Source organism: Pygoscelis adeliae, unplaced genomic scaffold (genome assembly GCF_000699105.1).
Source record: "Pygoscelis adeliae isolate BGI_AS28 unplaced genomic scaffold, ASM69910v1 Scaffold91, whole genome shotgun sequence".
Classification (NCBI taxonomy): domain Eukaryota; kingdom Metazoa; phylum Chordata; class Aves; order Sphenisciformes; family Spheniscidae; genus Pygoscelis; species Pygoscelis adeliae.
This window is the reverse complement of record NW_008824196.1, coordinates 3,683,283-3,710,431: the sequence shown is the minus strand read 5'-3', so window position 1 is coordinate 3,710,431 and position 27,149 is coordinate 3,683,283. Positions and strand designations below refer to the sequence as shown.

The 27,149-nt window shown below is 34.9% G+C and overlaps 2 protein-coding genes across 2 annotated transcripts in view; both read left to right on the top strand.

Moving 5' to 3' along the window:
* The window catches only part of LOC103925980 (chromosome unknown open reading frame, human CXorf22), a 43,327-nt gene extending 23,994 nt beyond the window's left edge, over positions 1 to 19,333 (top strand). Inside the window, exons 11-24 of the mRNA XM_009334789.1 lie at positions 317 to 469; positions 1,921 to 2,110; positions 2,217 to 2,313; positions 3,374 to 3,590; positions 4,266 to 4,510; positions 5,527 to 5,657; positions 6,757 to 6,879; positions 8,293 to 8,424; positions 9,639 to 9,716; positions 10,290 to 10,434; positions 11,992 to 12,086; positions 14,421 to 14,560; positions 18,081 to 18,123; positions 19,283 to 19,333. Coding sequence (XP_009333064.1) covers positions 317 to 469; positions 1,921 to 2,110; positions 2,217 to 2,313; positions 3,374 to 3,590; positions 4,266 to 4,510; positions 5,527 to 5,657; positions 6,757 to 6,879; positions 8,293 to 8,424; positions 9,639 to 9,716; positions 10,290 to 10,434; positions 11,992 to 12,086; positions 14,421 to 14,560; positions 18,081 to 18,123; positions 19,283 to 19,333 — 1,840 coding nt within the window. The remainder of the gene's footprint in view (positions 1 to 316; positions 470 to 1,920; positions 2,111 to 2,216; positions 2,314 to 3,373; positions 3,591 to 4,265; positions 4,511 to 5,526; positions 5,658 to 6,756; positions 6,880 to 8,292; positions 8,425 to 9,638; positions 9,717 to 10,289; positions 10,435 to 11,991; positions 12,087 to 14,420; positions 14,561 to 18,080; positions 18,124 to 19,282) is intronic.
* Positions 19,334 to 21,099: 1,766 nt separating this feature from the next.
* The window catches only part of CHDC2 (calponin homology domain containing 2), a 128,549-nt gene continuing 122,499 nt past the window's right edge, over positions 21,100 to 27,149 (top strand). Inside the window, exons 1-2 of the mRNA XM_009334788.1 lie at positions 21,100 to 21,195; positions 23,070 to 23,238. Of these exons, the coding sequence (XP_009333063.1) occupies positions 21,100 to 21,195; positions 23,070 to 23,238 (265 nt within the window). The remainder of the gene's footprint in view (positions 21,196 to 23,069; positions 23,239 to 27,149) is intronic.

The following is a 27,149-nucleotide window of genomic DNA, read 5'->3' as shown; positions in this document are numbered from 1 at the left end:
GTTATTTATATGACAATTTACTTTTTTTCAGGCTGAAAGTTCTTTAAAATTCATTGCATTCTACTTAGCCTTGAGCCTCTTGCACATAAATTTCTGGAGTTGCTTTTCTTATGTGAAACTACAAGTGGAGCTATTACAGTTTCAATATTTCATTTTTATGGTTGCCTTTACAAGGTCAAATATTAATAATCGGCTGTGATAAAAAGAATGTTTGCAATGAAATATATATGTAGCAAAATCAATATGTTTTCTTTCTAACAAGACCCAGAATCATTTTACACAAGCAGTGAAACTACAATTCTCTTTAAATATTTAGGACTATTTTCACAAAGACTGAGAGATATAATTATATAGATCCAGAGTTTTCTTATACTGACTGTGAACGACTGTTAAAAGAAGCACATAAGGTATACTACGCAGACTTCATTTCTAGTTTAAGACAGCGTCGTTTACAGAAAGATGCCGCTAGGTAAGACTTTGTTTAAAGGATAAATAAATACTTTAGGCTCGTATGAAAAATATGTGTATATATGTCCAGAATTAACTTAGTGGCTCTAATCATATGCCGAAATTTGTCCCATGCTGAAATGCTTATGGTCTTGGGACCTTCATTTATAATGCATTCAAAACACGTTTTGTTCAAATGTTCGTTTAGACATTCAGAGATCACTTCCTGGGTGAAATGTCGGGACAGAGGCATGGAGCTTAAAATAAGATGCCAAGTTTTAAGTCGAGTTGGTTATGGTTAATAGGAAAAACATAACATTTATTGTGTTGGATTCTTTCTTTTTGTATAATAAATTGTACGTATTTCCAACTAGTATGTCTAGCTCACCCAAAGTGATGGATTCAGTATGTAAATTATGATATAATTTGTGGAATAAGGCAGATAAGATTAAAGGATTGTATTGGTCTTCTAGCCTTATCTTACGGTAAGTTCTCACTTCATGAATTTGTGTATTTGGTTGGTATGCTGTGGAGCAAAATCATGGAAAAGCAGAACTGACAGCTCTACTTTTAAAAGTTATTAAAAAAAAAAAAAGCCTGTAAAGCCTCTAAAGCAAGAGAAGTAATACCTTAAGAGTGTTAAGTTTGCAAGACCCATTATTTAAAAATTAATAATGCCAGTGGATTATTCTTGTAATCTCAATTTACCTTGCTCTGTGTATATACATCATGATTCAGACAAGGCCTGCAGAGCTGGATTTATTTTATTTTTATGCATGCACATGATGTATGGCTTTCTTGAAAGGAACTGGTGTTGTGTAGTGGGTGAACTGTTGTTTATATGACCATAACGCATATATTCAAGGTATATTGCATGAGGAGCAAGAACAGAAAGGAAAATTTCATAGTTATTAGATGAAATTCACTGTTACTATCAAACATAGTAATAATTTTTCTGAATACTTGATATGAAACATCTGTGTAAGATCTCTGGAAGTTTCAAATATCTTGGTTGCAGGTGAAATTGATTGATTGGAGTTGAACTTTGTCCAAGAAAAGTTAATTGCTCTGAAAATTAGGTTGTAAGTGGTCCAGTTCAGACATATACAATTAAAGGATGCTTTGTAATCTTGGCATTTGCTAACTTTTAAGTGCTTGCCTTTACAACTTAATTGTTCTTTAAGAGGTATTTTAGACATGGTATAATATTCATATTTTGGTAGCCATAATGCTTGCAATCTATTTAGCTAAGTAATTGCCACAAATGTGCAATAGATGTTAATCCTTGCCTAAACAATACAATAAAAGACTTCTCAAGGCATTTTCTGTACTTGAGGGTTTTTAAATAATGAAATATTCCTACTTAAAGTATTATTTGTTATGTTTAAAAATCTTAAATAATTTAATATGTAGAACATGGAATGATCAAACTTCTAGATTCCCATGCTCTTTTTTTTTTCCCCTCCTCTATAGGCAGTTTTATATTTATAATAATTCTGTGAGCATAGGCCTTAAACCAGCTGAAGGGCTTATGTCACCAAAGATCTCGATCATAGATTTTCACAAGGAAAAGCTACAGTGCAAAACGCTTCCTTCAGATGAGAATTGCCTATTAACTAGTCGAAAATTGGCAGCAATTGGTTCTAAACCTTCAATCAAAGAAGTAAGTTAAATGCATGAGTAGTAATGTAAACATAATGTGTTTACCATATAGAAAAAACATAAGAATTTTGATCCTGCTCTGAGAAGATGTCTTGTGCTTATCACAGATTTGGAGTGGGCTTGCTGCTACGCCATCTTCTACCCAAGAGAAGGAAGATTGTAGTCTAACTTTGACATCCAAGCAGCTTCATCAAATACTGATTGGTAGGATTTTTTAATTTGGTTACTAAATGCATATAGTTGTTATAAAAGCACTTATTTATAGTAACACAATTTATGTTCATAATTGTTCACCTTAAATAGAAAATAGCTTAATTTGGTGGCAGCTTGATATCTACAGTAGTGTTTAACTAAAGCTTGAACATGTAAAAGGAGAGCTTCCTTTGAAGAATGCTCATACTACAGCCTATTATAAAGAAATCAATACAGCGTAGTATGAGGGTTGCTCATACCCTTATGCCTTGTTATTGGATAGTATCTGGACCAGCATTAATAGCAGCAAGATTCATGGGAGTGTTCAGAATGTTTCTGGGAGTTAATAGTCAACAGTGATACCCCAAAAAAGTAAAACTTATTCAGGATCCTCCTTCAAAATAATTTCAGTGGAATGCTCTGTGATGGGGAGTAACACCTTCTAAAGTCTGTGAGGGACTCATCTATTAACAACACTTGGTACTTAAACTGGTCTATTTTAAGCTCAACTTTTCTTCAGTAAAATTATTTAGTGGCGAAGTGAAAATTTTCAGTACTTTCTGGGCTTTTTTTGTGTTCAATGAAGCCAGAACTTGAATAGTGTAGCTGTGTATACTGATACACCTGGGGAAAGGTAGAATAAGATAAACATATTAATACAAAAAGTACTTGCAGTTTCGTAAGGTGTTTGTTAGTGCTATGAGCACTAGAGTTGCAGACCAGCATAAGAACTGGTCATAGCAGTAAATGAAGTAGTGAGGTAATTCTGTCACCATCAAATAATTAGCACATTGCTTTTCCTATTTTAATAGCTGGCTAACACAGACAGAATTAAGAAATAAAAGTTGGTGCTGGCTTTTGACTTGTACTATTGAAAACATTCACAGAACATGCATGGTATTTACTTCCAAATTTTAGCGTGAATTTGTTCTGCTACAGGATTGTTCTAGCTGACTAATTCTGTAATTTGAGGAACTAAAATGTTTTGATCATAATGTTTTAGTAGTTGTGCTTCCTTGCTTTAACTTTTACTTTTTAATGTGTTGAAGATCTTATTTCTTATATATTCCAGGCCCTTCTACTATGGATTTTGGTGATGTTTGTGTGTATTCTACAGCAGCCAGAAAACTGCACATCATCAATAACTTGTTAGTTCATATATGGATACAAATTGAGATTGCAATTGATGAATTACAGCAGACGAGTCCATTGTCTCAGGTGGTGCCTCCTCTTACAAAGACTCATATTCCAATTGTATTCGAGACAAACACTCTTGGAATGTTTAAAAGGTAAGACTCTCTATCTTTGTCTTGATTTACATATTTTCTTTGCAGTAGTAGAATAAAAAAAATCATGTGGCTGGTTTAAACTCAGTGTAATTATGATAACTGTTAATGGTGTACACTCATTTGTGGTGACATTGCAATAATGCAGTTTTACGTTGCAAAATTTTTCTAGTATAGCAGTTTCTTCAGGTTTTAAAAAACCCAACAAACTGTCCTGTCAAAAGCCCATATAGCCACAGGTATATCAGAGAAAAAAGTTTGCTATTACAGTGTATTTCTTAGGAGAAATTTTATGGAAAATACTGTGCTCTTTCCAGCATAGTGTTGCATCACTGCACCTATGCTCAGATCTTTTGATGCACCTCATGGGTAAATGTATAGGCAAACTGTTTTCTAGCCTTCTGGGATGGAGATGGCTCACTCTCGCTCTACTAATGCTGCTGAAATGACTGTATGAGGTTGATCATCCTTTGGGATGATCTTCACTTTTGACATGATTTAAGCTGTATGCAAAACAATTAAAAATTGCTTTCTCTTGTCAGTCTTAGCTGTGTGTTCACATTCAGTTGTTTTGTTAAGTATTTTCTTGCCAGTGATTGTATTTCACATAAATTTTACTCCGACTACAACATAATAAATACATAAAAATATTGAGAAATATATATTTTTATGTTACAGATCTTTCACTTACACAATAAACAACCAACACCTTGGGCATGTGCTGGTAGTTGCAAAAGCAGTATCTGTTGAACTTGAGCTGTCTGCAAGGGAACTGATTTTAAATCCTATTCCTGGCTACCTAGCAGAGACAGAATTTAGAGCGACTGTCAGGGTATACAATCCCAGAAACCACCCGGCGGAATTGTCTTGGAAACGGATAATTACAGAGAGAGGAACTGCATTTTCTATACAGCCAGCCAAAGGTATACCATGCAAGTAGAGTGTGTGTGTGCACGTATCTTAAATGTCAATAATGTTAAGTAAGACAAACGTTCAGCTGATGCTATGAACTGTATTTTTTAGATTTGGGTCAGTATCAGTGTATCTCAAAAGTAGTATCGGATCAGAGTGTTAATACCATAGCAGCACTCCCTGTTTAAGCCCTACCCTGAGTGCGTACTCAGTACACTTCATTGTTTCTATGCCCAGCCAGCCGCACTTATGTAACCATTCTTCTCAGCACAGATTGCTGATATTTCAAAAGTGAGGCAGCTATTTAATGGCAGTTAGCCATATCATACAGCTCATCAGGATAGGAAATTTTCCAAAAGCACTGTATGAATGAAGCTGCTAAGAAGTTGATGTAGACAGTCTGACACAAATGGAATTCAATCTGGGATTAGTTTCCACTTGCATTATGGATCAATATTTGTTAGAAGCGTGTGAGACATTAGCTTTTACCTTCTTTCCTTTGAAAGACAGTGTTCTGCAGGAGTATGTTGGAGCTCCGTCATTAAAGAACTAACTGTTAACTGAATTGGCATTACATAGTTCAAAAAAGGTTTGGCTGGATCAGGAGCTTCGTGTGCTCTTATTCTTGAGAAAAGATACTTCTGCTGATATGAGTTCAGACTCAATTGCAAGCAAGAAAATGTATATGGTCTTTCCCAAAGTTGTTATTCTACAAGAAGGATAGTCTGTTCTTTTATTTTTTTAAATGTTGACTATTTGAATAATTCATGGCTAAAAAATACGAGTGAACTTTGAGTGTGTTTTACTGCAGGATACTAATAAACAGATTATGCAATTGTCATGAGAATTCGGAAATTAATTTTACTTAATTCAGCATACTGTTCAACACCTTTGAAATGTAGGCTTAGTCTTCAGTAATAGAAGGTCATTTCACTTTAATGTGCTTATGTTATTTCTTATTATACAATGTAATTTGATAATTGTACATGTATATGCTATAATATGTAAATTATGCACATTTATTTAGGCTTTGTGGAGGCCTATAGAGATCTGGAGTGTGAAGTTGTTTGGCAGCCAGGGTTCAACTCTCCAGAAGCAGGAGAATTCAACTTGTGTGTGCGTAAAGGAAACACAATTAAGCTGAAATGTTTTGCAAAGGTAACAATTCATACAGCAGATTTAGAGAAGCAAAATGTGTGTTTTTTTAAACAAGTAATTTCTTAAATATATTTCTGTTATGTATTCAGAAAATTATTTTAATGTCATATGGCTTCTATTTGACATGTTTAACAAAAGAATATTGCTTGAAAGACATGATGGAGAAGGCAAGACAAAGACAATTTGCGTTTTTCTTGCTTTTGAAGATATAATTCCTTTGGCACCACAACTTAGTGGTCCTTATATATTAAGTGGTAATCGTTGTTCTTGGCTCGCTTAGTTTAGCCAAGCAAAGGTTGAGAGGTGGTATGATAGTTCTTTAGATATGTATTAAAAGAATATAAATGAAGGTGTGTGTGGGAAGGTATGTTTCAGAGCTTCAGGGTCACAACAGGCTGTAATGTAATTTTGGATTGTTATTTGAACATGGTATTTGATAACTTGAAAAGCAGTGTTCTGTCTTCTAAACAGTGAAATTCGGCTTAGGTTAATCATTTATCATCTTACGTTACATGCCAGGGAGTGTGGAGGAGACACTTTTTTTTTTTTTTTTTTTTACTGTATTCTACTGGCTGCATGCTCTAGAACTTCCATTTTGGGAGGCAAGAAAACTTTTCCCTTCTTTTTGATGGCCTACTTTCTCTTATTTTTTTTTCCTCCAGTAGCTTTTTTCTTTTCTTCCTCTTCTTTTGAAGCCTTCGAAACTGCCATATGTAAACCAGGATGTGTGTAAATTAGAATATTAGCATTTCTACTGCTATTAAAATCTCTGAAGTATCTTGTCCTGATCACACATTTAGGATTAAAAAAAATCACGGCGCTTGTGCTGTTAAAATACATTTGATTAAAATATTTTTATTTGTCTTGAAATTAGCCCAGAAATATCTCTGGGGTTGTCTGTTCACTTTGAATCTAGGTAAGCTCAATACACTGAGTAAGTCTTGTCTTACATTTAAACTGTGTTTGTCTATTTGAATACTTCTACATTTCCACAAGTATATTAGCTCGTTATGTAATGAAAAGAAAATTAGGCTGAATTATTTATTTGTGCTTAGTAATATGTTATTTAGTTTGCTTGTTTTCTCTTCTTTTTTCATAGCTCGGTACTACTAAAGTTCAGTTTATGGAACAAAGGATACCCTTCAGTCATAGTCCAATGGGTTTATCAACTTGTAAGACAGCCATTCTTCAAAACATAGGGTACAATCATGCGTATTTCCAAGTAAGCTAAAATTATTTTTAGCATATCTAATTTCTTGGGGTGGGGAGGAAGAAGGGAGTTCATTTTATCAGGTCATGTTACAGTTTTGTGTTCTCAGTTATTAGATACATATCTATGTAAGTTTTTGTCTGGTTTTCTGAAGAAACAAGATTTTTGTGAAAAGGAATTCTGTCCCTCTGTCAAATTTGTATTGATAGACAGATGAACCAACAGACAAGCGAAGTTGTAATGGTCTAAAAGATTCTGAAAGTTTCATGAAAACCAGTGGTGAGGGTAGAACCCCCATACTGGTGTACTCTATGAAAAAGCAGTTACAGCTTGGATGTTTTTATATTTTGAGAGACAGAGCAAACTGGCTAGTCATCTTATTCATGCTGGCTGCCCAGTCAGTGCATGCATAGACCCAGACCAGTCTTAGCAAATGTGATTACTTTGCTAGACTAACATCTGAGAGGAAGGTAGGCTGTATTATGAATTGGATAAGAGATGAGATGGATGCCAGAGTGGGTAAAGACATGATCCACAAATTAGTAGGAAACCTAACCTCATTAGTTCTGATCACAGAATAATTTGCTGTATTTATTTAGTGAAGCACAATAATTTTCATTAGAATCTGCAGAATTTTTGTTACTACATTATTATGGTACTAAGAAACTTGATTTTTTTTTTTATTTGTACCGTATTTCTCTGTTTATCAACTGAGCATTGTAATAACAAGTAATATTACTACATTTTTGGAGGTTGGGCCTGAAAGAATAAAATCAGCATAATCGATAAGACAAACAAACAAACATACCCAGCCTTTTAAGCCTCCACAATTACTCTTAAGCCAAGAAATGGGTAGTTGGTCTTGGTCATTATCACTTGTGTAACTATACTTTAAAAAGTTATCTGTTTGGAGTACATTAGAAAAGAACAAATTCTGTTTTGTCCTTAATTACCCACCTCAATTGTGGGTAAACTGAATATTTATTCCTAGTATTATTACTGAACTTTACAGTATTAGGATCCCGTGTCCTGTCTTCTTACTGTGAATGTCAAAAAAGAAGTGATGAATTCATCTGTCACTGAAAAACTGCTTTGTAGAATATTCTGGAGGCTTGCTAGATAGCAAGTCTTAACTTTAATAACTTCATGGAAACCACCTGAAAACCAGAATGTGACATTTCCAGCTGGTGTGCTAAAATTATTTCACAGTAGAAACTGACAGTCATCATGTTTAGGAATCTGTTACTTTATTTTGTTTACCTGTATTTTTGCCCCAAGTTAGCATTATATATTATGAAAGTTCTCCTTGTAAGAATGTAAAATCTTCATGATAGATATACTGTTTTGTTTTTTTTAAAAAGAAAACAAACCCCAAACCCCCCACCTTTTTCAGTATTATTAATGTTTCATTTTTGTGTTTTGAAGGTTCTTGATTCAAACCCACTGCCTGGAATGATGATCACCCCTTCTGAAGGGGTGGTACCTGTGGGAGGCCATGCTGATCTCAAAATCTGTTTCACTCCGAATGCAAAAATGAGTTTTGATACAAGAGTGGAGGTATTAAAAAATGGAAGAACTTGTCTTTTGAGTGTTATGTTGTGTGTTTATGTATGGAGATATACATCTGAGCATCTTTTGGATTTTATTTCCAGTGTTCTAATGCTTTTTAAGAAAAAAAAGAAAAGAAAAAAGTTTTCTTACAGCAGTTGATGGCTGCTGTAACCTATTCTGTTATTTTGGTCTCAGTCCTGCTCTGAAGTATCAAAATAGCCTCACAGTTTGTGCTGATTCGTATTACACCATTGGCAAGCTGTTGAAACTAATGTGATTGTCTTCAGAAGATCACGTAGACGTATCTGCAGTTTTTATGATCTGTAGAGGAACAGGACTGGAATACTGCAGTGTCTTTAATTTCTTGACTACTTTTGTGGATTTACTAGTCGATTTGATTTGATAATAGGAGTGCAATAAACATCTAATACTATTTTGTTTTCTGCATGCCTGCTTCCTGAACTTGTCCTTGCTCAGATAAGTGAGAATGGGGAAAAAGGATGCTATCATGGGGCGGAACTTTGCTACCTTTTCTGACTCTAATCCTGGATTCTCCATCTTCTGTGGCTGCCTACATTATGCTCGCTAAACTTAGTATACATTTCTTTTTTCCACTTCTAAAACAGATTTAGCATTGCTCAGAACAATAGTATCTACTTTGTACCAGCACCTCTGCCAAGCAATTTGTGTTGTGGTACGCTTTCCAATCCTCACAGCTGCTGAATAGATCTAACCCATCCACTGAGCTTCCTCCTGTTGGAGAAAACTGTTCATTCTAGTGATACAGCCTCCTGCAACATTATTTTTGTCTGCAGAAGACTGGTCTTTCCTAAAACTTTGTTGGTTTGTGTTTGGTGGTTTTTTTTTTTTTAATTGACAGTTATGGCTATCCCAGATATGGTATGCCACAGAGGCATGATTGGTTCTTCTCTGAAGCCATGTCTCACTGGAATCTGTATATATATGTTCTAGAAAATGAAGGCATTTTCTTTGCCTCTTTATATTTCCATTACAAAAATGCATTATATTATAAGGGCAGTTATTTTCACATTTTCATTACAAATTATGCTGAATGTCTCTCTCCGCTCTGTATCTGTGGGCTTGGTTGGTTTGGTGGTTTTTTTTTTTTAACTTTTTTTTCATGTAATTATGACAGATTTGGTGAGATAGTTATGTTAAAATGACCTTGTCAACAATCACACTGTTGTCCATTCACTTAGGTAGCAGTGCGAAATTCTGGAGTACTAGTGCTTAGGATTGGTGGATTTGTAGAGATCCCTGAAATAAACATTGATGTGGTAAGTATGAAGAAATTGTAGCAATTGGTAAGGTTGATAGTGTTTTGCTTTTTCTAGATGTCAGTGGCTCATCCCTACTTCATATTTTTCATTTTTTCCTATACTAACTTCCTGAGAAAATTATCAGAGAGAAGAGCTTAGGAAGAGAAATTAAAAACTAAATGTACATATAACAGTTGCACTAAATGATAGCTAACAGCTTTAGCTTTTGAACCTGACAATCTGGAAAAAGTATGTTAAAAGGGAGAGGATTTCATTAAGGTAGTTATAGGAAAAAAAATGCAATAAGGGAAAAGGAATCCACTGATCTGTTTACTGAATGACGAAAACTTTCCTGATGGTGTAACTGGACTTACGTATTGAATTCTAAACTGTTGCATTTTATGTCCTGGAAAGATTTTAAAAATAAGGGTTATGCAAGACAATTGATTAACCAGGACTGTTATTGTGTTATAAATTGGGAATCCTTGAACAATTATATTTTTCACATTCTGTTCAATTATAAACTTGACTTCATAGTGCTTTGACTCTTTTTTTTTTTCTTTTTTTTTTTTTTTTCCTTTAAACTTACAGGAACTATTTGACTTTGGTGGTGTTTATGTCGGTTCTACAAAATCAATTCCCTTTTTGCTGCAGAACAAAGGACAAGCGTGTACCAGAGTGGAGTTTGATTTTTCTAAGTATAAGGATTTTAAACTGAATGCTAATGACCATTCAGGTATTTGCTTTTGCTATATCAGAACTTTCATTAAATAAAGAATGGATAATGCTAAGAGAAAATCTGTCAGACTATTTCTGGTATACAAATTTTCTGATTTAAGAAAACCTAAAGCAATTATTTTAAAAGTGCTGCTTAATATAAATTAAGAGGAGACATTTTGGTTTGCCTGTAAAATGACATTTGCCAAAAATAAGCATTTGGAAGATGTCAGGTTGCCTGTAGATTTTTCTTTTTTCCTTTTTTTTTTTCCTATAGTTGCTAAGGTATGTTTAAAAAAAAAAAAGTTTGAATACCCTCTCACCAGTTAAAATAAAAAACAATTTAAAAAAATCAAACAAAGCCAAACAACTATACTAATTTCCTATTCATGGACTTTTACCCACTGTTTTGACAATGTTTACCTTTCAGTTAATTTATCATCAGTATAAGGATCTGGACTTCTCTTTTTCCTAATGGTACAGGGTGTCTGCAGGTTAATCACAGGACCTCTGTTCTGCATGATCCCCAATTCAGAATGACATTAGGGCAATATGTGGAATGAGATTGCTATTCTTTGTTTCTTGATAGAACTAGTGCACATTCTTATTCTTCACTCATTGTTGCTTATCCCTTTTCTACTTCAGTCCTGGCATCTCCTTTGCTGTTCCAACATCTTTATTCATGAGAGAATTTTGCAGCTATGCTTATACGGTCTCTTTTCCCTGCAAACTCAGGAAATCAGGACTCTTTCTTTTGCAAGACAGCATCATAATATTTAGTTGTATCTTTATGTAGAACTATATGTGGATGATGACAAAGAATGATCTGACAAGAACAGAGGGGTTTTCTTTCAATGTGGTGGACTTCAAAGGGAAGGTGAGGGCTCCTAGTCAGTCATCTTAACTTGGAAAAGAACTGTAAGACTGTCTGCAACAGGCAACTAGCCAGCATGGGAATCGACTCATTGCACATGATTTCTAGATCAGAGTTCGTGCCTGAAACAAGTAATGTGACATCCAGTCAGGTCCAGTACTGTTCAAATGGTGAATACTGGATGAATACTGATCTGGTGTTCCAGGATGAATACTGATCTCAGAGGAATGTTACCTTGTTTACTGGAAACCCGTGCTTCTGCCAGTGCCTTAAAATTGGACATGAAAGTCTGAAAAATGAAGCAAGCCTTACTGGTAAACTTCTGTAGTGCAGATTATGCCTAAAAGTTATTTAGAAAAACAGTTTCAGCCAACTATTTTTCTCCCTGTGGTATTAATTTTCATTATTTAATTAACTATTTTTGCTTAACACTTTTATTCAAAAGTAAATGACTGGTGTGTTTTTCTGAAATACTGTGTTCACCCAGATCAATAATGAAAGTTGCTGGTGATTAACACTTCTCAAAATTACCTCTGGAATCCTTATGAGAAATACTGTACTCATTCATAACTTTGAGAAATGTTTACCATACTGATACGTAGATACCTTATGTTGGAAATCACTTTGAAGTACTGCAACTATTACAAAGTTGATATTTAGTGTAATAACATCTGTAATTTCATTCTGAATTTTGTTTGACAGTGGTTGACTGCTGTTCTTCAAAGCCTTATTTGTATTCGGTTAACTTAAAGGGAAAGTCAGCTTTGCCATGCTTGTTGTCCTTCATGCCAAAAGAGGTAGGTTTATGGGGCAATGGTGATTATGCTAAATTAAAATAATGTTCTATGATATTTCTATGGTGAAAGAATATAGACATTTTAGATGCACATTTTAGTGTGTGCAATAGTTTTATAATGGTAATCCAATTCTTAAGAAAACAAGTTCTGAAATAACCTTTATGTAACTTTTGCTGCTTTCCTTAAATGTTTGCATACACAAAGAAAACACACTTTCTCAATGACTTAAAAATGGAAGAGGTATAAACTTAAATTGAAATGGCTTACCACGCATTCGTTAAATCATTCAACAAACTGGCAGCCATTTTCTTTTTGCAGCTATTCATGCTTTAACTCTCAGATGACCGAGGGACTGGAAAAGTAGAGGAGTTTTATGTGTTATAAAGATTGGCAAAGTTGCTTTCTGATTGAGCTATTTGAGGGAAATAAATTGAAGATATAAGACTTTATGGGTTAGTTTTACATCAGGAAAATAGCATTTTATTGGCAGTAGGTGTCAATAGTGCTATAGCAAATTTTAAATCTTAACCTATTGAACAACGCTTTAGGAATGGAGGGTTTGGGGTTTCCACATATTTGGAGAACAATGAACTGGAAGAAAACTTAGTCTTTGATATTATGAACCAGCTTCAGGACAAGCAGCTGGGGGTACCACTTCTACAGCTCATAAACCTGTTGCATTAGTTGTGTTTTTATCTTAAAAAAAATACATGAGTATCATTGATGAATAAATGCATCTTAGAAGAGTCAACAATATCCTTTTTTCACTTTCCCCCCCTCCTCCTTCCCAGCACTTTATTTTTTGAATAAAAGGGAATTCCTTTGTTCAAAGCATCATTCAAATAACATTTGCATATTACAGGCTGTGTCTGGTAACACTCTAATTTTCTTCCTCTTATTACTGTCAGCTTAGATTCTGTGTACAAATGGAAGCTATTGTGAAATAACTGATGGTATGAATTTATAACACAGTCACTACTGAGATGATTTTTCCTGACAGAACGTGAGTCAAGAGATTCATAAAAAATGAGCTATTTCAAGCAATATTAATTTCCTCTTACAGCACAGCAGTCCTTGAGGTTAGGGGAGAAGCAGTACATGTCTTATCTTTAAGTATCTTGACACTGTCTGATGCAACATTCTCCTAAGCAAGGTGGTCAGATTTAGACTTACTACAGTGTTAGGAAAGTATGTAATTGTTTGCAAAATGGTACATACAGCATGTCACCAGTGACCTATTGTCAAATTGGAGAAGAACTCAGTAAGGAAAAATGCTGACATTTTCATTTAGGTAGGAAGGGTCAATAATAGAAATGCAAGACTAGAGAATGCTGTTGAAGTAATCTATGTGTATGGTATTGCAGATCACAAGCTGAACAAGAGTTAAGAGTAGAGGCAGACACCATACTGATTTATATAAATAGGAATAATGTTAATAAAGCAAGTAAAATAATTATTCTAATCAGTGCTGATAACACTTCAGCTGGAACACTTTCCCCATTTGGGATGCTATGCTTAAAGAAAGAAATGGGAAAATTTCCCTTGGAAAGAAAGTTCAAAAAAAAGCAATGGAAATGATCAGAAGTCCAGAAAGCACAAACTGTGTAAAAAATGAAACTAACTTTCAGTATTCTGTGGAATATAGTTTATAGATGCTTGTTCACTGCAGTAGATGGGTAATGAGTAGTGGGTTTAAATGATGCCAGGTGGACTAGATTAGGTATAGAAACTTGTTGTAGCAAAGAGTCTCGAATATTGGAATAAATTACCTGAGAAGATATCTCCATTATTGAAGACTCTTAAGAAGGGGTTGGACAAGCATCACTAGAAATGCTTTGCTCTGTCCCAAAGGGACAAGTCATCTGTCAGACAATTGCATTTATGCATTGTAAAATCATATTCCAACAGCACGTTTTTGCTCCAAAGACGAAATTCTGGCCCCACTAAGGCCAGTGGTAAGACTCTTAGTAATTATAACAGTACTTCTTAGGGGCTGTCTCTTGCTAAGTGTGAAATTCAAACCAGTTAAACAATAATTAATACAAAGGAATATTGTATTTTTGGCTTAAAATGATGAAATTGGAATGTGGAAAGGCTAGCTTCCCTTATAAATAAAAAGAAGTACAGAAAATAGTGTAGAGCCATGTAAAACAAAAATGGGGAAAAGATTGATTGAACTTTTAATGAGTAGGTATATATTATTACTGTTCTTACAGCCAGGCTTCGAAACTTAGTTATTTTTGATTTTTATTTTACCAGTAAAGTCCTCTGAGATGCCCTTTTCATTTACAAAAGCAACCTGTTGTAACAGCATTCTCTTTTAACATTTTTCAGCTTAGAAGCATAAGTATTCAACAGCATTTTAAAGTTTTTGTTGTACTTGAAAGATTGTCAATACAAATGAGAAACAAAATGCTGCTTCGTAACTGCAGTTATATCTATGGCTTACTAGAAGCTAACACTAAACAGAGAAGGTAAATGGTTGCTAAAATTGTAATGCCCTTCTGTAAGAACTTTCCACGTCTCCCAAGTTTCCGTTCTTTCCTGTTTTTCATTTTGTATCATCTTATTACTTTGGAATAGAATATACTTACTTTTGAGGAGTTCGCCCTGTTTGTGGATTAGATGGGAATAAGGTAATGCTAGTACAACTAATACTTTAGCTTAGTTAAGCTACTGGTTAAATTTTTTTTTTTTTTTTTTTTTGGTGCTTCGGCATCTATACAGAAAATTCAGTTAGGAGTTCTATAAAAATAGAATGCCACAAATGTACCAATTTAAAAATGATAAATAGGGTCTAGAAATACTAGAATAGGGTCTAGCAGTATTGTTCTATGGATGATACAAGGGTGCGTACTATGTATAAGATTTAACAGATAACAATAGTTTAACTTCCAAGGCCTCAATTTCAATTTATTTTCATAAACCAATTTTATTTAAGTCTTGTGAAGTATTTAACAGAGGTATTTCTAGTCTACACTGCAGATGCAGTTTTCATTTATTTTTTTTCCTTTAATCTCAGTAGCTAAAAGCACACAGTTGCATATAAGGTCTAAAACTTACACATATTGATGGGAGCCATAACCTGAAATCTGACAGCTCTGTTATTGCTTATGGCATTGGATTTCTCTGGCGATAGTGCTGCTGTACAAAGTGATCCTTTATTCTCCACTGTAGTGGAAAAGAGTGTAGTGGAAGGTTAGTCATCCCTTTTACAGACTAGTGAAATATCAACTCTCTAAAATCCTAAATGCCCCCCCCGCACCCAACTATCAAAACAGGGATTTTATTTGCCTCCCAGTACTCTATTTCCCATTGTTACAATTGAGCTCTGTTACTATTTTCTTTCCTTGTTAAGTTGCAGGATGGATTAAGAGTAAAAATGTTGCTACTGACACTTCTGTAAATTCAGGTGGTTAACTAAATTAATATTTCTGAAGACTGCTGAAATAGTAGATGGTTCTTTATGTTTAATTTCACTTGTCATCTGAACTACTGTTCAGTATTACTGTTTGTTATTGATGAGCATCTCCAACTGTCATTTGATACTGGTGGTACGGTAACTATCTAACTGAAGACAAGGTTACACCAGTTGGCAGTCTGCTTTAATTATGATATAAATTTGGGGAAGAAAAAAATAATTCTTACATTTGACTGGATCTGTTTTGTGACTGCTCGTCTTAAAAAACAAACAAACAAAAAAAACAGAAAAAATAAAAAATCTGTAGAATATATTGCATCTGTTGATTACAGATTTCTCTATAGGGTTTTCTGATTTCATCCTTTTTTAATTTTTCAAACTCTGGGTCTAAGTGTTTTTTCCAGTCTTGAGAATAATTTTTGGCAAACAGAACAACTTCCTTCAGAAGTAAGGGAATAAAGAAATTCAAAAAGGAAATTTTCGTGGGGCACCTTATGTCATAACCAACTAATAAGTGCTGCTTTAATGAAATAGCTTTCTCCTTTCTCCGTGTGCTCACTGTCTGTCTGCCTCCCTTTGCCCTCGGTGCTGGGTAAGCTCACTGTACAACCAGTGCTTCCCTTCTGCTCCACGTGTATTACTGCCTGCCTGTCAGGGGGCAGCTTATTTATTGCTAGGCAAGACATGCCCAAACACACTTGCAACTTACAGCCCACTGGTGGTCACAAGTTAACATCACTGAGAGTTAGTGCAGCATTGATAGCTGGCAGCAGTGGCGCTGAATAATGTTAAATGAAGTTCACTTTGAAAACTAAATGTGTTGCCCAGTATGGCATGACTAAAGGAAGCATCTGGAAGTATGTGTACCCCCCAGGACGCGGTAGCTTTTCTTTAACTTCTGCAAAGTAGAATACTAATAAAAAGCATAGTTGTGTTAAGGAAGTGGTCCAGGTACCAGCATCTCTTATTGTGATCAGAAACTCTCAGTAGTTACTGATCCTTAAAACATTCCCCATTGGATCAGAGTTATTTATCATTCTTCCTCATCTAGATTTCCCCCTTTTCTCACCAGATTTCTTCCTTCCCTTTCCTGACTTTCCAGTCTTGAAAAAACCCTAATCTTCCCCGTATATTGAGCTTCCCCTGTTCAGGTTTCATGGTTGCAAGCGCTATTTCCTGCCTCTGCACTTGAACAGCTGTTTCTCTGATCTCATCACCATTTTCTGGACAACTGCTCTGAGCCAGCTTACCTCCCAGCTGCTACAAACATTCTGTATCCCATTGAGTCACGCTCTTTTCTGTCCGCCTTCTGGTTCTACTAAAACATCCTGCTGTTGTTGTAGTCATTACTGACAACAGTACCCTATAAACCAACAAAAACCCACTATATTGATGTTATTGCTAAGAAAGTAGATGCTAGAACTAAGGAAAAATTAAAACAAAATAATTCAGAAGCATTGATAAAAAAAAATCACAAAAGTATGAAGTTATTTTAATATGCTCTAAAATTTTATTAAAACTACTTGAATTATTAACGTAAGGTTTCAAGTAATTTACTCTTGAATGCAATCTTGAATTCTCCTGCTAAAAATCAACTTGGCAATAGCTTTCCTTCTGCCTCAAAAAGCTTCGAATCAACAAACGAAGTAAATAAATAGGAACTCTGAATAGTTCCTACAATTCTCACTAAAACTTTGTATGTACAAACACATGTGACATCAAAAGATGCTCTTAGAGATGAATTATATTGGCATGCTTATAAAATAATATCTAAAAATTTTTGAGATAATTCTCCCTATATTCTAAGTGGTAAAATGAAGTCACGTTATAGATAAGGCTAGAATGCTGCTCAGACATGGTCTGGCTGTGCCTTCCTTTTATTCCAGTGTCTCAGAAGGTGTTAGAGATGACAGGGCTCTCTGCCTCACTGGAGAGAGTTTAACCTTGGTGCTTGTTGGCTGTGAAAGTCAGAGCTATAAGTGAAAGCAGTATACAAAAATATATATAAATAGGTAAGCTAGTGAATACTTCTTAATTTCATATTTGTATACCGGCTGTATGCTGCTTTCTTTTCTGTTTTGATATAATTTTATTTCACAGACACTTAAATTACGTTTTAGGTTTTTTTCACTGCAGTGTAAGGAGGTTTAGCCAGCTGAATGCCTGATGGTCTAGGCAGGATTCTCATTTCAGAGCTGAATAGAAAAAAAAATTCTGGTAATTAAACCAAAAAACCTAACAACAAAACCAAACAAAAACCCCCATGACTATCTGGCCAAATATCTGTTGTAGCTCCCTCTCCCTCATCCCTATCCAGAGACAGAGCTAAGAATTATTACTAATAATATTATTTATTGATTGATTGCTAGCAGTGATTATTTTTTAAATCGTACTGTCCAAGAACCATAGAAGCATGGCTTTTCTGACCATGGCTCTCTTTCCGCAAGCTGCCTGTCCAGGTAACAGTGAGGAGCACCTCATTCCGTTGGTTTTGTGCCAGGGAAACAGGCAGCATGTGGTCACTTTAAATATTTGCTCATCTTTGTTCCTCAACTGTTACTGTGTTTCTCCAGGCAGGATGATCCTCCTGCTAGCAGCAGTGTCATGAATGGTCTGGTAAGGAAAGCAGGCAAAGCAAGGTGCAGGAGTGTACTGCTTCCAAATGATCTTTTTGGTTTTTTTGTTGTTGGTTCCCCCCCCCCACCCCCCCCCCCCCCCCCCACACACAACTACGCATCTTGGAAAAAAGACAAAATACACAGCTGTGTAATAATGAAGCCTCCGAGGGCCTTTGATTGAGAAATGGAGCAAATCACACCTGTCAGAGCTTATTGCTTAAGCTTTTTGTAGAGAAGTGACAGGTGGTTTGGGGTTTTTTTTTTGCATTTTAATGACGTAATTTTTTTTTTTTAAATGAAAGAACAGAATTCATGGTGTAAGAAATGAATTCTGTGGAAGATCTGCAGCTGTGGAATTACAGGGTATTGCTGGTGCATCATCTCTGACCATATACAAGGGAAAGATTTAGTTTTATTTCCGTGTTTTGAATGATGGCTTTGAACACTAGTTGCATTATTCATTGTGGAAAGCTGCTTATCTGTGATATAAAGCTAGGGAATTTAGGCTGCATGAAAGATTTAAGTATGTTTTAAAGAAAAGGTCATGTTAAATCTGAGGGGAGGTTGAGAATGTATATTGTATAGAGTTGCAGGACAGAAACTGTTGGGTTTGCAGTTAGGTTTAAATTTGAATCGAACTGGTTTTTTTTTTAATGTACATTACATTCTTTCTCCTTGTATCACTGCTGAATCCATATGTTGTTAGTGCTATAAATAAAGAAACTTTAAAATCGGCCTTTACACAAAAATTCAATGACTTTTAATGCTTCAAGATATTTGAATAGTCTGCATGTTGTTATATGATAAATACAAGAGTATTATCCTTCACAGATGTTTTAACTTAATTTTAAGTCATACATTAGCTTACTGATTTACTTGCAATTCCCTGTGAAGTTGTACTGTGAAAGCAAGTGCTATAATTTTAGGGAGATGTCACATATTCTTTGTGCTAAATAAACTATATGATTCCTGGTTTTGACAGCAAAATTTTTACTCAACCTTGAGAATATGCACTGTATTACAATAACAATTAGCAAAATATATTTTATAAAGCATAAAATATATTATTGTATTGGACTACTTAGTAAAGGTAGAAACGAAGTAACTGCTTTAAAAGTGTTTTTTGAAAATAACTTAATTTTTTTTTCTACTCTCAGATTCCCACCCTCAACCTGACAACTGTGTTTGAGTTTATTTTTTATGCATGAATTTTATATAAAATACCATTTTGTCATGGATGCTGGGGTAGTTGTTTCCCCTTTTGTTTCTTTCAGTATACCAAGTATTTAGACCTGAGGCAGGAAGGCGTTCAGCTGTGTTCATTCCGCAGTGTTGGGCTTAGACCTACCATGTACTTTGTATCAAACCTATTTCATAGATTCAAATGAGTTTCAGTATCAGAGCTTTCTTGATCAGCCAGATTTCTTAAAATCAACAACTTTTATTTGTTTAGCAATTCTAGCAAAAAAAATTGGAAGGTGTTTTAAAATGCCCTCTAAATAAAAGTTTGCAAGAATATCAGTTTTATTTAAAGAATTGTTAGCTTCTGGTGGCAGCCTACACAAGCATGTCCTTTTCTGGTATCTTTTGGAGGTGTTCTGCGTGAATGCATAACAAAAAGCTCCTTTGTTTCACGTGACTAGTCTTTTTAAAGCTTCTTTTGAAGTATTGTAATTGCTAAGACTACCATTTTGCAGATGATGCCTCCTTTCCAGTTAACGTGCATAATTAGTGTAAATCAGGACTGGAAAAATATTTCTTATAATTATATAAACAACCTTGAGCGTTTGTGAAAGAACTCTCTCTAGGCTGCTTGCTTCCTGCCCCTCCCTGTGTTCTCTGATTTATGAAGTTAAATGCAGCTTCAGAAAAATATCTCAATAGATAAATAACTGTTAATTATTCGTAGATTATTTAAAAAGCAACTGCACGTCCAGGAATAGTATGAGGATTTTTTTCTTAATATTGTCATTAATTTTTTCAAGTATATAATCTTACAAGAGAGAATTTTCCATTATGGCATTTTAGAGATTAAAAATGAATCATAAGTTTTTTTCTTAAAATACCTATAAAAGGAAAAATAATGATTCTACTTGAAAGTGAAGTCCTAAAAAAATGAAATTGTTTTAATTCTGTTTCAGTAATGTGTGTGTGTGTATGTATGTGTATGAATTATAATGTGATTTCTAGGTATATAGAATTTTTAAAGAATCATTTGTAGTACTGGTTAGTTAATGTGCAGTAAATGAGGCAAAGATATGTATGAATAAAACTAAAGGTCTATGATTTGTTTTCAAATATATAATTACATTTCTATGAGTTATGTTGGCTCTGAATTTGCACCGTTGTACTTCAAAGCAAATGTAGGTTTTAGTGAACATCATGTAGAGAATTAAGTGTCTTGCACATATTTGGTTTTGTTTGCCAGTTCTTAGCAAACAAAACCCTTGTTGCATAGTAAGACTAAACCAAATTTTCCTGACAGTGGGGATGAAAAACAAGTTTTGAATAGCTGCTCTGTGAGAGGGATAAAGGGATTCCACCTTTTGTTGTCCGACCTAAAGATACTCAACATAACAGCATTGATGAAGAACAATTGCAGTGCTAGACTGTACTCTTTTTGCATAGCCAATGATGTAATGATATCTATAGAGTAAGCATTTTAATCTTACCAAACTTTAAAAATTTAGTGTCATTATATTGTTATATATGTCATACGTGCTAGGGATGGAAGGATTTTCTAGCTCACTTTTTTACTGCAATTCTTGACAATGGTGTTTCAAGTGTTAGAATTGCCCATGTAGGGAAGTACCTGCAGGCTATAGGGAGCTGCCAAGGCTGGGAGGAATCTCAGAACCTGAGATGTGCACTGAGACGTGCAGTCGTCTTCTCTCTGTTCTCCTTATGGTGACCCATAATGCTTGGGAGATAAGTTAGTTATTTATGCAGCATTTTGCATATTACACTTCTAAAGATGTATGCTGGGTACACTATACCCAATATAGCAAACTTGTCGTACAGCCGAAGGAGTGTGACAGAATCTTTGGACTGTGTCTGCGTTGTGACTGTTGTATGAGATGCTTGACCTAGAGAGTCCTGTAAAATCCCCGCCCCCCGGTCCCGGTACTGGTTCACTTTACAGTTCTCTTACATATGTATTTTAACAGCTACTGGAGTTACCAAATAACAATGTATTCAGCTCTATTCTATCAAACTTCTCTTATGTTTTTGGAAAAGTTTTAAAAGATTTTTTTTTTGACAGATTTCACAGCAATGAAATGCAATGCTTATTACTTTCAACTATAAGAAAAGAAAGTCAGTTGTTTCTCTAAAAATGTAAGGAGCCACTGTTGTTACTGACGTGAAATTATGTATTTCACACATACCTTGAAGTGAAAGGAACTTCTCACACTATGAAGAAAAAATCCTTTTCAGTCCAATTTTTAATTATGTGGTTTTATGCCACAAGAGCATATTTTGAAGATGTAATTTGATCAAGTTTTTTATGTGGGTGACTTGAGATACTAAAAATAGAAAAGTATGTAAATCAAATCAGGAGATTTTTACTCAATCTTTGTTTAAGCCACATCTCAAGCATTAGTTACTAAAAAAATCTTAAATGGCATTCACCACGTTAATTTCGAAAAGCCAATTCTATGTTATAAAACCTAATCATTATCAGATTTGAAGTATCAATATAAATCGAGGGACCATGGTGATCTCACTAGAAAAACTTCCCCTCATCCTGTGCTTTCCTCTTGCTAAGCACAAATACACAAAATGTTCCACAAGGTTCAGCACACATCTCGCTCACCAGGAGTTCGTAATTGTGTGTTACAAACCGTGCTGGAACTCCAAACACTGTAAGTGCTGCGTACTTGCTTCTCATTATCTAAGCTCTGTGTTGGTTCTGTTATAGATGGGTATGTGCCTCGTGTCCTGGCGTAGGACAAAATATTTTTTTTTCTTTCCTGTCGTTTATATATTCTACTCGCTACCACATATGTGAAAGTGAAGCATGACACACTATTTTCTGCAGTTTTTGAAAGCTTTTAAATGATTCCTAACTTATTTATATAGCTGGTTTTACTGCAGATTTTAAGCAGCATGCAGATTTTATAGGCCAGAGTTATCCATACCTTTTTGTCTGGAGAACATGCTGCTCTAGTGTGTTGATCCTTGGAAAAACAGAGCAAGAGGCAAGAAATGCCTCTTTGAAAGTGCACTGTGAAATAAATTTGGCCTCTCAAGTGCACAGTCTGTCAAAAAAGAGGATTTCATATAAAATATACTGTCTTTAAATTCTAAGCCCCACTTATTTGAGGATGTGATTGCAGAGATAAAACTAGGATCAAAATCACTGGAATTTGGACTTCTGGAATTCAGTGGCATTCAATGACAGAGGTTTTAAGAGTGGGGTTTTTTTTTGTTTGTTTGGTTGGTTTTTTTTCTGAGGTTTCTTGATTTTTAACTCATGCTCCACCTTGATCTCAGCCCATTTTGTTTATGCTGGGTATACCATAACAGCTGACCTTTTCTCTTTGGCTTTTGAGAAGGGCTTTCTTAACTTATATAGCTTTGTTTTCCCTCTCTTTGCTTGTGCTTATGCATTTGGGCCACTGCTCCAATCTTTTTACACTCAGGAGAGCAGTTGGAGAGGAACACAACACAGTGACTTACCAGAAGCCTTGTCTGTATCTGTGCTGATAACCCTGATACTTTCGGGCATACAGTTTTTTCCTCAGTGGGGGAAAAAATAGCTGGCCACTGCTTACTTAAAGGGCTGATACTGGGTGCTAATAAACAACCATCCTATTAATATCATGATCAGGTTCTAAGTTAATTTCAATAATTCTTCTGAAATAGTAATACCACTCAGAGATGGTTCAAGAAGTACTACAATTTCTTTGGGAAAGTGACCATAATGATATTTTTGTCCTTTAGGTGGCAGCATATGACTTCACTCTTCCAGTTAATACTCCTCAGGCTGACTTCCCATTGACACAGCCAAGCCCTGTATCTGCAACTTCTGTTGGATCTGTAAAGCACATCGTTGCTCCTCGGCCACAGGCAGTGACTGTGACTGTTCCATTCTGTAGAGTTAAAGCAGTTGGTAGGTAAACTAGGGACTTAAGCAGATGGTGGACACTTATATTTGTAGTGAAGTTTTTGCTTGTATTCTAATTGCAGAGAATTACTACTTAAATGAAATTTGATTGATAATTGTATAATTTGTAAATTTTTTGGAAACTTGTAAAATTTTCAAATTTTGATTTGTATTTTTAAATATGTTGAAAGCTGAACTTTCTATACATAATTATGACATGCTGGGAAAATATGTTTTTTTTTATATAGCCATTTGCCTTATATAAAAATTAGTTTACCAAAACTCATTTTTGTTTCTACTGATTCATTAGTATTTCTAGGCCTTACCATGCAGACCCCAGTATTTACAGCAGTTCATCAGAAAAGTGTAGAAAAGTAGTATGCCACTCATACTCTTTTTTTCTAGTCTTACTCTGTCAAAACTAGGAGCTCTAGCTATGTTTAAAACTCCTTTAAAATGCTTCTCACTGGCCCTGATCTCATCTGAGAGAACTGGTGGTAATTTAGTCCATTTGCTTCTGTTTGCTTTTGTGTGTAGAACTGCACTCTTCTGGCCTGTCAGAGTTTGTTAATGGCCAAAGTTACAGGCCGTTTGCCTGCAGCAAGAAATTGATATCTTAAGTGATTCTTCTCTGCTTTTCTTAGAAGTAATTTGTGGTTCTCTTTAGTCTCCTGTCTGATCCTTATAGTCATGTAGACGTACGCATTGTGAATACTTGAATCCGCTAGCATTCCTCATCTCAGTTTTTAATATGTAGTCACTGTTAATTTGAGATGAGACTTAAGTGCTGACAGTCTTCCTGGAATGATATTTGTGTAATGTTTAAACATCTTGGGAGCACTGAAAGAGGCTTGGCCAATTAAACGCATAATGTGGAGTAAAAGCAACTCCAATTTATTAGGTTTTATCTGTGTTTGTGGTTTTTTCTTTTTTTTTCCTCTCTGTAGGGCTTTAACTTAAGTCTTACTTTTGAGATCTTTTAAAATATCAGAGGAATCTGAGAGACCTTCTTTAGATCCTGTGATGGAAGTAGATTCATATTAAACATTTCTAAATATATTTAGTTTAAGAACGTGTACAATAAAGATAAATGTACATACGTATATGAGATTATTAGACAGCACATCTCTAAGTAAAAAAAAATCATGAATCAAAGTGACAAATTTCTAGTGTAGAAGTGATTTCTGTAACCTGAAGAAAAAATAAAATGTTTGTTTCCTTTTCTCTTTCTTTGTGGAATAATGAATTGATACACTCAGTGAGTCTTGCTAATACATGACAATCCTATCTAAATTCTATCACAAATTTGGACTTCTGCCACATAGAATTTCTTGAAAGTACCAGTATAGGCCAACAACAAGTACTCATAGTATTAAAGTGAATATATAATACTTTCAAGTCTAAGAAATAGTTGAAAAAATAAAGTGTGGCTTCTATTTAAATTTGAGTATTAGAATTACATTCTTACTGGGAATTTTGATGGGCTGGGATGAGGGAGAGAAGTCTAAATAAATGTCTTGACCACTAAGTATTTCACATAATCATAGAGATGCTGGCAAGTAGCCAAATTATTTTTACTGTTAAAAAAGAACTTGATAATTTTATTACATTCTGACAACTTAAAAATTATGTCTGTTATTGATTCATCATTTCAGATTATCACTTTAAAAACTAAAAATGGGCAAGATGCATCTTGCAAGTTCAAAGTTCTGATTTGACAAATATGCCTAATTCTCACTATTGTGTGCTTTATGGCACATTTGTTTTCCACTCTTATAAATTTTTTTTTTCTGTGACAGTTTTTGTGGTTGACTGGGATTCAGACTGCACAGGACAGTGCCGTTGGCACTTAAATCAATAGCTTATATTCGATGTTTGTACTTGGGATTGTTCACCCTGAGAAAAGAATCACAATAATCTTGGAGTAGTCAGCCCAGTCTTTTAACTTCAGTGTGGTCAATATATTTTCAATCTGTCATGGATCTTTTTCTGAATTTTTTTAAAAACACCATTTGTAGACTGTTTCAGGATTTGGGAAGGAAAGCAGGTCTCTTACTTAAATACTTGTAAGACTTTTCCCTTGGAGACTGCTTATCGGTATGTAAGAAAGCACTGAAAGAGGAGGAAGGGGAAAAAAAAAAAAGAAACAAAACAGAAAAGTCAACTGGAAAAGACACAAAAGACACAAGCCCTACCTCAGCCAGACACAAAGGAAGAGGACATATTATCAATGTAATGACCTCAGCTGGTTTTTTTGGTTTTGTTTTTTTTTTTTTTTTAATAATCTCTCAAATTTTTTTGATGGGGTAGATAATTTCCTTTCCTTTCCCTCCTAGTCTTTCAGTCGTGCTGTGTTTTCCTTGTACAGGCAGTTTCTATGGGAGGTGAGGACTTCATGAGTGGCATAGTTGCATATTGGTGGAAGCATTCCAGCAGATGTATGGGATCTTAAGGAATCTTAGCAGATTCCTACTTTGAAACAATATTAGTTTATAGAGTTTATATGCCTGTGCTTTAGAGAAGTACGGATAGTATTGTTGTTTACGTAATGTGAGATATGTGATTAGGAAATCCTTTCAACTTTTTAGGAGAAGAGATTTGATCAACATACTTCCTCACTGAGTGTGAAACAAACTTGCAGATTTTAATAAAAGGATACTGTATGCTTGCTAGGTTCATTTCCAGTGTTTAATCTAATCAAGAAACAAAATGAGACTGTGGGGATATATACCTTTGTTTTTCTAAATCCTCACTTTAAACTTCATCCTTTGTGACCGTTTCTTTGTTCCAGCTATATGACATTAAGAGAAATGCTGGTTTTTATAAAATCTTTCAAGTCTTTGATGATTACCATCACAAATGTAAATGCATTTATCTGCAATAGGAAGATCACGTGGCGCTCTGTTTATAGCATCTTTATATGAAGGAGAGATGCTGTAAGTCTGGTAGATGCAAAATTTAAATAATTTTAACGTGACTTAAGGATCATAATAAGACAAAGTTAAATTACAGTAATTATGTATATAGCATGGGAACAACAGAAAGAAGATGACAGCTTTAAAACAAGGGGAGAAACATTTATGCCAAACGTGCAGAAACAATGGTTTTATGAAGGTACTTTGAGGAAATATTTGTCAAAATAATGCTATATAAACATCTTCAATTATTTTTTCCAACAGTACTTAAATCACCATTGGAGTTTTCCTCAATGGAACTTAAATTTGCACAACATTCAAGTGGCATATATTTCAGTATTGCTGATGAAAGTCTGAATTCTCAGGTATGTAATCAGAAGTGTTGTTATACTTATTCTTGGCTGTAGCTTTTAATTACTCAGAAATGACTGGGAAGAGAATACAGATTTGGAACTAAAAATTCAGTCATATTCCAAATACATGGTTTAAATATTTAAAAGTTTTCCCATTGTAATTTTGTTAAATTTTCAATTCTATGTTTGTCTTCTGATCACTAGGAATTTTTCCAAAACTCACAATTGGGCTTGTCCTGACTTTCTGATATATGAGAAAGCGTGGGCACCGTGAGAAACTGACATGGTTTACACATGAATTGTGTAAGAAATAGCTTACTTCCAAAGATGTTCTGCCTATAGAATCATTAAGGTTGGAAAAGACCTCTAAGATCATCGAGTCCAACAGTCAACCCAACACCACCATGTCCACTAAACCATGTCCCTAAGCGCCTCATCTACCCGTCTTTTAAATACCTCCAGGGATGGTGACTCAACCACTTCCCTGGGGGCAGCCTGTTCCAATGTTTAACCACTCTTTCAGGAAAGAAATTTTTCCTCATGTCCAATCTAAACCTCCCCTGGCACAACTTGAGGCCATTTCCTCTTGTCCTATCACTTGTTACTTGAGAGAAGAGACCAACACCCACCTCGCTACAACCTCCTTTCA